At 34.0% G+C, this 12,715-nt stretch overlaps 1 protein-coding gene across 8 annotated transcripts; it reads right to left on the bottom strand.

The window, feature by feature from the left end:
- Positions 1-83: 83 nt before the first annotated feature.
- Positions 84-7,792, bottom strand: LOC131944477 (kelch domain-containing protein 3). 8 transcript variants are annotated; one of them, XM_059305122.1, is made up of 11 exons: positions 7,758-7,792; positions 5,124-5,193; positions 3,914-4,083; positions 3,658-3,828; positions 3,259-3,374; positions 2,977-3,048; positions 2,523-2,739; positions 2,176-2,262; positions 1,687-1,884; positions 1,334-1,412; positions 84-552 (listed from the first exon to the last, which is right to left on the bottom strand). In XM_059305122.1, exons 3-11 carry the CDS (start codon positions 4,065-4,067, stop codon positions 489-491), a joined length of 1,158 nt encoding a protein of 385 aa, XP_059161105.1. In that variant the 5' UTR covers positions 4,068-4,083; positions 5,124-5,193; positions 7,758-7,792; the 3' UTR covers positions 84-488. The 8 variants fall into 8 exon arrangements, with proteins under 8 accessions (XP_059161105.1, XP_059161109.1, XP_059161106.1 ...); XM_059305126.1 differs by having other exon boundaries at positions 4,726-5,193; positions 7,758-7,776; XM_059305123.1 differs by lacking the exon at positions 7,758-7,792 and adding an exon at positions 7,210-7,228.
- Positions 7,793-12,715: the final 4,923 nt, after the last annotated feature.

Genomic DNA, 12,715 nt, shown 5'->3' with positions numbered 1-12,715 from the left:
AGTTAGTTGTGTACTATATTATGCTTCAAAAGATGTATTTAATCTTACAGGTACTGAATGAAATACATAACAAAAAAAACAAATAATATGACCAAATTTTAATATCTCAAGTGAATTAGATAGTCTAATCAAATTTTGCTTAAATTTATCAGATCCTACATTAACATGAATTAATGTAACTTAGTGGTTCCAATTGTATTAATAAAGGAAGACAGTTTACCAGCAGTTCAATGTGAATGCTTAATTCACTTAACAACAACAAAATTTGTAATTTAATATTATATTTCTGTCAAATTTGCATTTTAAAAGTTAAAATTGATTTAAGATGAATATGAAAATAATAAACAAAAAGTAATAAATAATTTTGATTTACAAAATAACAACAAAAGTATGTACAAACATGGTTAAAGTGCCTTAATTCATTTATGTTTATTAAATTAATAAAATACTGCTCCAGATAATCTCAACCAATAGATGGAATGTTGCAGCTATCCATTAGTTGTATGTAATCTTGATATATTGTTGTCTGTAGTCATGATAGAAAGTTCCCATCTGAAAAAAAAATTACATCACAATTTTCAACTAAAACATAAATAAGAAAATATAATAACATGCTTTAAAGTGCAACACATTTTTATTGCTTTAATTTACCAAAATAAAAAATATATTAAAAATCTTTGGTCAGAAAAGTATATTGACAAGATTTCCAGAGTGGCAGATTGATGTTTTAAACAATAAAATTGCAAAGTAATAAATAATAGTTAAATAAAACTGGATATATAAAATATATAAACTGACAATGTTTCTATTTTTTAAAAATAATGAACATTTATTCTTATGAAAGAAAAAAAAAGGAACATGCGATTCCACTAAATTATTTGTGCTATACTTAATTAACTTAGTTTAATGTGCTTGATGTTAAACAATATTACAGTATTAGTGTCAGTGAAATTTATAATAGTTTTGTATAACACATTTCTGTTTAAAAGAATCATTGATTCATATATATTTCATTAGCATTATTATAAATTACAAAAATCAATCACTGTTACAGTTTCAGCAACACTTTTAATAAAATATTCTACTTAAAATTTTTAATGACATGTAATAAATGGACTGAGATGTCAACCTAAAAATATATAATTTCAGAATATACATAACATCTGCATCAACACTCTCACTAAAATGGAACAGCTAAACAACTTTAGAGGGTTAGACTACAGCAAGTCAAAAAATTGACTATATGATGGTACAATAATAAATATTGAATTAGTATTGAAAAAGGGATAATGCTGCAGAAATGATGAATTTTATTTATACACCCACAAATTACCTGAGGTCATGAGGTAGGCAGCTACGATCCAACTTATGTTCAATTATTACTAATGATGATAATGTTTTTAATGTTGGCTCTGTCAAAGTAAAAAAAAGTATTTAAAAACATCACTCATATTCCTAATCTAAACATTTGACATTCTATTACAAGTGCAATTTCTGACATGTTAGATGGTAATGTCCTGTTCAACACATGGATTTTTCACAGTTCTGTATGTGTGAAAAATTATGCTAATTTTAAACAATACCCTCAACAATGTGGCAAGCATCCAGCTGTATATATAGATTAATTAGATTCATATCATAGGAACTCACAAAAACATATTTAAGTAGACATAAAAAAAACCTCACCGAAGTCCAGGATATACATATCAGATCTGTCAATGAGATCAGAATCTGATTGATTGGGAGAGTCTGATTTGTCAGATGACAGCCTTGGACTAGTACCTCCAAAGAAGTAGACTTTAGTTCCAACAACACTTGCACACTGTCTTCGTCTTGGGGTAGGGCATGTACCAGTGACATTTAATTTAGTCCACGTCATTGTGGCTGAAAATAAATTTGGCTCGCTATCTGATATAATCTGTAGAATAGTCTTCTAAACGGTACATAATTCATTTAATTGAGGCTTAAAAAGCGACTTTTGTTTTAAAAATGCAGACTTTTTTTTAAATCATCAAACAAAAAAACTTTAAAAATTCAGATTTAATATTTGATCTAGTAAAAATGTTTTAATATGAGAAAGAAAAAATCATTTATTTCAGAATGCTAACAAACGCTAAATTATACTGACATGATTTAATTTTAATAGTACTTATATGAAGTGTTAAAAAAGCTCACCTAGATCAAGTTTATGCAAATCATTAAAATGACATTCTATTCTTCCATTGTAGCCACCAAATATATAGATTGAACCTCTATATTCAACTAAAAAATAGTGTAAGAAAAAAATCGTTAATTTGTTTCACTTAATTCCTGCAACCAGCCATCTTTAAATACATGTTATCTCACAAAATTAAAGAGTGATAACTAGAATAGTCACTCCAACATTATAATGGTACTAAATGAAACCCATCAGCAGTGCCCAGATATGTTAATGCTAATAGGGTTAAATTGGTTTCTAATTATTTCAAACTCAGCAGCTCTAATATCCAATTGTATCTTTAAAAAAACAAATAATAATTTACATGCTGAGTGGCTCCGTCGTCCAAATGGAGCACCCTCAGGTGATGGTGTGGGTCTAGACCAAGTGTTGGAGGTTGTATCAAAGGCCATCACTTTGTTGCAGTAAATCTCATTGTTTGTAAATTGGTCTCCACCAACATCGCATCTACCCCCAAATATATACATGATATCACCAACAGCTGTTGCTGTATGAAAATCTCTCCACCTTGCTGGTTTCCCCTGGTTTTATAAAAATATATGATTCATTGAAAAAAAAATTTTTTTCTAAAAGAAGTATAAGGAGTAACAGAACAATTATGATATTACTTTTATACATTTTTCATATTACACAAGTGCTGATTTGCACTTAATAAATAATAATATTTGACTCTACTGATTGCTGGAAAAGCAGTACAGCGTAAAAATATATTTTAAATGTTACAAAGTAGTGTTCTAGTACCAGTGCCATCAACTTACATTGACAACTATAGGGATCCATTCAAAAGTTTCAAAATTGAAATAGTTCATATCATTTGAAAAACGATCAGTCTGAAGATTCAAAATAAAAGTATCTATATCATTAAAATAACAAAGATTAAAGATCACACTATATAACTACATACGATTCTTTTCTAAGCATAGTATTAACCAAGTAATATTTATCCAAAAATGCATAGTGCATGCCTCTTCTATTTAAAATGTACAGTATAATCAGTCTAATACTGAGTTCAACAGTTTAGGCAAATCTTAAATACTAACAAATTCTTCATATCCAGCAAAAATGTACATGCGGCGATTGATTATACATGCAGAGTGGCCATCTCTTGCTTCGGGAATAGGACCCGTAACATCAGGTTTGTCCCACTTCAGTATTGCTGTTTAATATTACTTAAACATCAGATACAAGTGACTGAAAATGCCTAAACATTTTTATAGTAATTCTACATTATGCTAAAACCTATTTTCATAACCATTACAATATAGTAAATTAACTTATGTTATGTTAAATAATTCTTAGAATGCACAGATAAAAGTTAATAGTTTTTAAATTTTTACTTTAACTGCCAATAAGTTTGTTTACAATGTGCAGCAAAATAAACAAACATTTTTAATTAGGTAAAACGGATTTTAAGCAACTGAAGTTTACAGTACACCTACCCTCACGAAATCTAAATAAAGTATTACAAGCTCCAATGCTATCATTTCTTCCGCCCCAAATGTATGCACAATCTTCATATTCAACAGCAGTATGACCATAACGCTGGTAGGGTGTGTTTCTTAGATCCTCATCATTTGTAGGTAAAGGTAACAAAGTCCAGCGTAGTGTCACTAAAGCAACAAATTATTTTTTAATATAAAAGACTTCTAGTAATGCTTTAAAAAAGTTGATTTCAAAAAAATTAAAACTACAAACCTGTATTTAAAACATGAACATCCATAGGACGTGTCTTCTCATAGTCTTCTCCAGTGCAGTAGCCTCCAAATGAGAAAATTCTTTTTCCAATAGTAACAGCAGCATGATTAACTCTCTTTGGTCCACCCTCCAAACGAATGGTCCAAGTTAACATTATAAAACTGTAATCTCTGTTAACAAATGTTTGAAAAATTAAGAATTTTTTAACAAACCTACAATTTGTAGAAATAAAAACTATGTGAACAAAACAAAGTATTTTTCAAAGCTTTAGGAAATAAAAATTATTGTTTCTACATGGATCTCTGTCACAATAAACAATAATACTCTCAAAACATATACTGATAAGCCAATAGAGAAAAACAACCTAGTATATTTAACAAAGCAAAACTTGTCTTGATAAGCTTATCTATTGCAACCTGTCAGTCAAGTTAAACCATTTAATGTGACCTGCCTCAGAATTAAAGCTTTGATAAATAAAAATTTATTCTCCTCATTCAAAAAATTACATGTAAAAACATGAATGTCATTGAAAATAATAAGCAGCAACATAAATACTGATGTATAGTAAATAAATATTATGCTTAACACTTAACATTGACTTTTTTAGTTTTAATCATATTTTTCATGTCTAAGTCTAAAGGTTTTAAATGTTCATTGTCAAATGAAGAATCCACATATTCTCATACATTTTAAGTCTACTGTATTAGAACTACAATTATGTTAAGAATGTAGTAACAAAGACTGTATGAAACATGTCGAGTTTAATGTTATTTTATTAAAAGAGTCACTGGTAAGAATTAATAAAGTGGTACCTCGTTTAATGTCTCTAATGTATTTCTGCATAGATATAGTTCTCTTGCTCCATTATTTGCTTTGTTAGCAGATGGCTGCTTGTAAAACTATTCAAGTGTACTGTTTTTTTGTTGCTCTTCTTCAACACCAAGCCAAAATTATGGATAAGGTTGCAATTCTGAAAACTTATCAACCTAGTGGTCTCAGCTGAGTTCAGGTATTTAGTGTACATAAACACTGAGACTTGCCAGAAAGTTCATGCATACATTACAAAGTCAGTCAAAGCAAAGCTGTTTGTTACCCATAAAGATTTTGGTTCATCCAGTGATGTCAAAGTTTATTTGCTGAGCATTCATTAATTTTGTTTATGTTAATTCAGGTAAGAGAAGAGGGAGGAAATTTTTTTCTTTAAACTTACTAAACTTTTTTTAAGTTGAATCCATAAAAAAGCAGCTGGAAGTTAGGTCACATACTGTTCATAGTGAACGCTGTTCAGATTTAAAGAAAATAGAAATAAAATTATGTACAGGTTGTAATTTTTAGCGTACATATAATCAATAAATCTTAAAATAATAAAAATCTGTTAAAACTTTATAAAGTATACCATTGTTATACCATATAGTTATACCAATGTATTATTCCCTAGCTATTCCAGCAGGCAAATGACCCAAAACTTGTGAACCACCAAATTATCCCACTGGCACTAACAACCCTGGTCACTGGTTAGCATAAAAGCTACCAGGATTGTCATGTCAAAGCTGTCTTGCTCTTTGAACCAGTCTTCTATTATCCGCCCTCTATGGTGTAAACTGTAACTATTATCATATAACAGTAAATAGATACTTGTGGAATTCTACACCCTACAATAACAATAATCAACAATAAGAATCCAAACCTTTATAACTATAGGTGCCTAAGGAGTGTATTAAAAATAAATGGCATGACAAGCTAGAAAACACAAAACTATGGGAGATGTGTGGACATGAAACAATAAAAAGGCGAATCATGGAGTATGATGGAGAGGAAATGGCAATGGATTGGGCACGCACTTAGGAAGAAGGATGGCAATAGAGCAAGACAAGCCCCCATGACAAATGAACCAGGGGCCTACAGAGGAAGACAATGACATGGCAACGTATCATACTGGAGGAGGCCAAAAATATGGGAAAATGTAGCTGGAAAGATTTCCAGTGTGGATAGGATACAGTGGAGAGTCAGAGTGGAAAGCTTTGACTAAGGCAAGGCCAAATCTAATCGTAAACAGGCTGAAACTTAATAATACTTAATATTAATAAGTTTTAATATAATAATACTATACTATTGAATATGAAGTTTGCAATTTAGGAAGGAAATATGATGATGATAGTCATTAAACTAGGCCTAAACATTTAAAATATTAATTAAGCTAGTTAATAGGCCCCTAATTATGCCCTAATACTATACTAATTGGGTAACTAATACCAATACACTATCACAAATAGTAATTTTTATTAATTAGCCTAGGCCCTAGGCCTAAGCTATAAGTAAGTATTAGTAAGTAAAGTAAAGTTCCCTTTCAAATCAGACGGTCTATATGACAGTTGAATTAGAGTTTACTAGTTTCTGTGACCTCGGCATATGAAGTGATAGTGGTCAGCACTATGCCCATCCGCCTTCACTTTCCCTAACGTGAGTTAGGTACCCATCAGAGTTGGGTGGACTCAGGGACGATCTACTGACTTGAACCCGGATTCCAACTCGAGACTTACTGGTTAGCAGTCCAGCTCTCTACCGCTAGACCACTCCGTCCTTCTTGTTTTCTACTATTAACTTTTTTAGGCCTAAAAACTTTTTTTTACCTGTGACTGTGTTGGAGAAATCACCGAGAATGGCTAACAGTACTAACACAATGTAACACTGTCACAGTTACAGTACCAGTAGCGTAGCGAGGGGGACACATGTCCCTGGGCGCCGACCATAGGGGCGCCAAAATGGGTTGGAAAAATAAATTGAAAGGTTGAGGGGGGGAGGGTGCAAATCGAAAGTTTGAGGGGGGGGTGTGCAAATCGAAAAGTTTGTCCCAGGGAAGGGTCGCTACGCCTCTGTCTGTACAGTACTGTAGTACTTGCTTACTTACTAATACTTACACTACAGACTACAGACAGTAACACTTCACTAAGTACTAAGTAGTCTAACTCTAAGACACTCTAAGTAGTTCAAGTATTATTAAGTGGAATCCTTATTACTAAGTTATTAGTAGTAGTGTAGTAGATTTCTACTTTCTAGTACTAGACTAGTAATTTCAATTAATTCAATAGTAGATCTAGAATCTAGTAGTTCACGTCGCACGAAATTAGTCTAGACTCTTGACCTAAAGTGTAGGTCTATCCACTACCTAAATCTAGCTAAATAGTATAGTAAAGTAGTAGATCTAGATCTAAATAGTTCTAGAATCTAGATCTAGAATTAAACAAGAAATTCTAAAAACGTAAACAGACTCAGAATGTAAACAAGAAATATCATACTCATGGATGATAGAATTATTAACTTCCGGTGCTATTTTAGGAAGGAGGGTCAAAGAAATTTACATTGGCCCACAGTACTTGAGTACTACTAGAGTCTAGATCTAGATCTAGATTTCTAGACTAGATTTAACTAGATTAGATCTATGTGAATGTAGCATTACTAGCCATTAGACTGCTAGATTATAGATTATCTAGATTCTAGTTCTAGAGTAGATTATGTCTGCATCTAGATTTAGTATAGACTATAGACTCTAGACAGTCTAGATCTAGTATCTAGATTTTATTACTTTATTTTAACTAGATCTAAATCTAGTCACATTTTTAATCTACAAATGAACTGAGGAGAGTGAGGATTTAGAATAATTTTAATTTCGATTCTGAATCTAGATCTAGATCTAGATCTAGATTTTTTGATCTAGAATCTAGATTTAACTAGACTAGATATAGATCTAGATCTAATAATAATATAGATTTATTTTATGTTAATACTGATCTACGATTCTACTTGAATTATCTAGATCTAGATCGAAATTAAAACGCAAGAAGACCTGCCATCCTTATGCATAACTTAAGCATACTGAAAAATTAAAAGTAAGCCTAACAAAATTCTTTCAACGTCCATCCAATAGATGACGTCACGCAATATTTACCCGCTCTAACAGCCAGGCCTACCCCTGTCGTCACGCGTCGTCAAAAAAAAAAACAAACACCAACACACAAATGACGTCACAAATTCCCTCCATAAATTAGATGTAGAATCTAGATCTAGTAGCCTAGTAGGCCTAGCCTTGTATTTGCTTTTAAACTGAGTTTAGCGGCAGTCGTAACATGAGGAGGCATAATAATTAAAATTTACCAGCGAAGGCCAGATAGAGGGTTAGACTTCACAAGTCAAGAGGCGTATAGCGAGGGGGGTGACACCATGACAAAAATAACAATATATATATATATATATATATATATATATATATATATATATATATATATATTGAAAAAAAAAAGATCATTCCAGTTAAATAAATGATTAATTAGAGTTAAAAAGTCTTTTACTTTTAATTAAGGGGATATGCTATGTTTTTTTCTATTTTTTACAGTTTAAGATCTAAAGCCTTTTGAATACTTTTATCATATTTGTCATATAAAAGTAAGTATTAAACAGCAAAAAAATGGTCGAAAACAATTTTGGTTGTCATGGTAACCCGAAAAAACCTCCGCCATTTTGAATTTTTCGGTACTTTTAAAAATACTAAGGCTTTTTCATTTATGAACCTATAGCAATCAAATTTAAACTGCTTATATTTCAGTATATATTAAAACTTTTGTCACGACAACTTTTTAAAATAATTACTAGTAAGAATTTCACAAGGTCTAAAAAATCGTACCCTTTTTAGTATTCAAAAGTTTCAAAATGTGCATATTAATTACCAAATACTTTTTTTCTATGAAAGCAATCACAATTCCCTCGTGACAAAAGTTGTATTTTCGCATCAAGAACATTTACTGAAAATATGGTTGGCATTGTTTAATAAATAAAAAAGTAGTAGGCTTTTTAGTGTTAAAAACCTGCGAACTGAGAAAAACAGCCAAAAGTAAAGAAAACTAGGTCAGGAAAGTACCATATCTGTGTAAACAGCAAAGCCGATTGTAAGCTTTGGGTGTTTCCGAGATGTAGGAAATTAAGTTTATTAAATACATGAGTAATCCAGCTTTCCAATGATGTCAAATACAATATAATGACGGATTTAAAACTTTTCATAGAGAGCTTGTAAGATTGGGAAAAATTGATTATTTTTTAATTAATAGGGTCATAAAAATCGTAATTCAAACACATAACATATTTTTTTCTCTTTAAAGTTATTATTTTCTTTATACAAAAATGGACAAAGTATCCAAAAGTGCAAGAAACCCAGCATGACGAAAAACAAGAAATTTTGTGATTTTTTCCCGCGCATATCCCCTTAAAAGCAAAATTGACAAATCCCGACAAGGTGGAGGGGGGTGTGACACCATGACGTAAACCTGATAACGATACAGAAAACTATACTACATCCAGCTGTATTTATAACCGACTATAGATAAACGTCGTTAGTATTATCTGTGCACAGTTTAAAGCTATCACTATCACTGGTAAAGGGGGGGGGGGGGGGGGACACACCAACCAAACGTTGCAAAATGTGTCCGAGGAAAAAGGTTTTCTTGAGAATTGTAATAACTGATAGTCAATCCGCGTCTTAGGTGGGGGGAGGGGTGATACCAAATTTATTAATTTACTAACAAATACAATATTCAATAATTTTTCCACTTGAATGAATAACTGTTAGAGTCAGGCCCCTAAATACTTTTTTTCTAGGGGAAACAAACATGTCATGGTCTTTTACAGATAGGTTTTTCACAGAGGCCAGTGCTGGACCGGGACGGCTAGTATATATATATATATATATATATATATATATATATATATATATATATATATATATATATATATATATATATATATATATAAAGGTCAAAATAGGCATATATATATTTGCAGTTGGTGACATCCCATTCCCAGTTGCCTAATGGCGTTAATTTGTGCGCACAATCCACCTATTAATTAATGCGGAAAAAGCATCGTCTTCATCGTAAGTCATTCGTTTTTCGTGTCACTCCCTCTCTTGTCGTTGATTGACTTATCTTTTATTCAAAATCCTCAACAAGCCTTTATTCCTCTCTAAATTTTGCAGTTGACGTCACCCCAACCCCCTTCCCCACGTTGATAATTTTAAAGTGCGTACAGTTAATAGTAAAGAATAGTGAGTTATTAATACAGGTGGATTAACTCTTACTAATCATTAATTGAACTGTCAAAAAGCATATTTCTTCTATATATTTTGCAATTTTTCGTCATTGTGTCACCCCCTAAATGGTGTCGGTGTCACCCGGTGCGGTCCCACATTCCTCCCTCGCGACGTCTCTGGTCCGATCAGTAAAATAGGATGCGGTCGGAGCGGATGGATGGATGGCGATTCTCTCGCTTAAATTTTGAGAGCGAATAAAATTAGTCTACTGTACCGAATAAATCATTATTTATTGCTTGTTTATTAACAAATCCTAATACTGCAAGTTGCATACAGTTATTAAGGCCACTAGACATATTAAACGAGGTAAAAAGGTTCCACAAGACGACTGCTACTGCGTTGTTACTTTGTTCAACCAAACTGATTTAAAACTGTAATATACTATTACCGAAATTGTTCTAAAACACGACCAAGAATAAAGCAAATAAGCTTTCACCTTCTACAAACTACATTCCCCACCAGTTTCAAATTCATATGCGCATTCACCGAACCCTTCTTAGTCCACACTAACAAAATCGGATTTTGAATCATATGAGTCAGGTGTGTGTCTTGACCTCCGCCAAAGCCCTGACACTTACTTACCGAACGTCATGGCTTCGATCGAACCCAGGTTAAGAACCCCTGCTCTAAACTCTTTTGATTTCTTCTTTTATTTGTTTCGGCTTCTTAGGAGCATAAGCGCAGGCAACACTTCGTCAACTCACTCGATTTTTTATGAAGATCGAACCCTAATAATCCAGCCTCCCCCGTCTCTATTTCAACGATTTCATTCATGATTTTTTGATCTGCTCTTCCTTTCTCCCCGTGGACTTGACACCAGAGTTTCTTCCAGGCATCTCTTCGGGGGGGGGGGGGCGAAGCCCCCCCCCGAAAAAATTTTACCGCCCCCCCGAACGAAATGAAATTTATATAATTTATATAGAAAATATATACTTTTAACAGTGTCCGCCCCCCCGAAGAAAGTTTACCGCCCCCCCCCCGAAGATTTCAAGTGCCCCCCCGGAGAAAAAAGTCTGGAAGAAACACTGCTTGACACCAGCACCTGCTTAGTGATGTTATTTACTGTCTTTCTGATATTGTGCTCTAACCACCACCTTTTCGTTGCTCTTTTTCATTCTCCACTGTCTGTAACCTAGCTACGAGCCATGCAGCAAAAGAGACTACACATTTAGCTATAGATCTTGATTGAATTATTTTAACAAGCATTTGAATTCAATATTGGCTCAGAATGTTAAAACGCTTTTTTATCGCTGCTGATTCTAATCTGACCGCAATGGTCGGTGCCGGTGCCACTATCATTAAACCAGTACAATTAATTCTGCATTTGTCGTTAACATGACGAGGAATGTGTTGTGTGACTGTATGTAAGGACAACGAATGTAAGGACACCATTCTTTATGGTGGCATTTTCTAATTATGTTGCCTTGCTAATGACAGTGTAAACACATTCCTACGTATCTTGTCCGGTTGTTTTGTTTCGCATTTTTCCTGCTTTGCCTTCGAATACCGTATCTGTAGTTGTGGAACGTTCTCTTTTAAGGATCTTCACGATGTAGGTAAAACTCTAGTAATGTTTCTTTTGAGGTTTTGTACTCTATCATTTGGTTTTGTCTAAGCCTTGACGTCCTGGGGTCAGAGTTTTTTCCAGGCATCTCTTCGGGGGGGGGGGGGTCTCCCCGAACGAGATGGAGTTTATATAGTAAACATATACTTTTACTAGTGCCCCCCCCCCCTCCCCCGGAGAAAAAAGTCTGGAAGAAACACTGCGTGGCGTTAGCCCCCACCAGCACAAGTAATTGTGGTATTTGACAATAAGTTAGCCCCCCCCCCCCATCAGCACAAGTAATTGTGGTATTTGACAATATGTCCCCCCCCCCCCCCCATCAGCACAAGTAATTGTGGTATTTGACAATATGTCCCCCCCCCCATCAGCACAAGTAATTGTGATATTTGACAATAAGTTACCCCCCCCCCATCAGCACAAGTAATTGTGGTATTTGACAATATGTCCCCCCCCCCATCAGCACAAGTAATTGTGGTATTTGACAATATGTCCCCCCCCCCATCAGCACAAGTAATTGTGGTATTTGACAATATGTCCCCCCCCCCCCCCCCATCAGCACAAGTAATTGTGATATTTGACAATAAGTTACCCCCCCCCCATCAGCACAAGTAATTGTGGTATTTGACAATATGTCCCCCCCCCCCCATCAGCACAAGTAATTGTGGTATTTGACAATATGTCCCCCCCCCCCATCAGCACAAGTAATTGTGGTATTTGACAATAAGTTGGCCCCCATCAGCACAAGTAATTGTGGTATTTGACAATATGTCCCCCCCCCCCCATCAGCACAAGTAATTGTGATATTTGACAATATGTCCCCCCCCCCCCCCCCATCAGCACAAGTAATTGTGGTATTTGACAATAAGTTGGCCCCCATCAGCACAAGTAATTGTGGTATTTGACAATAAGTTACCCCCCCCCCATCAGCACAAGTAATTGTGGTATTTGACAATAAGTTACCCCCCCCCCCCCATCAGCACAAGTAATTGTGGTATTTGACAATAAGTTGGCCCCCATCAGCACAAGTAATTGTGGTAATTGACAACAACCCGTGTTTATTCTTGGCAAGATCAAACGTGGTTTCCAAACGATTGGTCACAGT

The sequence above is a fragment of the Physella acuta genome, unplaced genomic scaffold (genome assembly GCF_028476545.2).
Source record: "Physella acuta isolate Inbredline_101_S28 unplaced genomic scaffold, ASM2847654v3 ptg000494l, whole genome shotgun sequence".
Taxonomy (NCBI): Eukaryota; Metazoa; Mollusca; class Gastropoda; family Physidae; genus Physella; species Physella acuta.
This window is presented reverse-complemented; position numbering and strand designations above follow the sequence as displayed.

What these genes read in the sequence shown, in the direction of transcription:
- LOC131944477 (XM_059305122.1), bottom strand. Translation starts at nt 4,067, where the DNA reads ATGTTAACTTGGACCATTCGTTTGGAGGGTGGACCAAAGAGAGTTAAT. An exon ending in TTTATTTAGATTTCGTGAGG is followed by an intron (nt 3,375 to 3,657) that starts GTAGGTGTACTG and finishes AATATTAAACAG; the next exon opens with CAATACTGAAGTGGGACAAA. An exon ending in TATGTATATCCTGGACTTCG is followed by an intron (nt 1,413 to 1,686) that starts GTGAGGTTTTTT and finishes TTACTTTGACAG; the next exon opens with AGCCAACATTAAAAACATTA.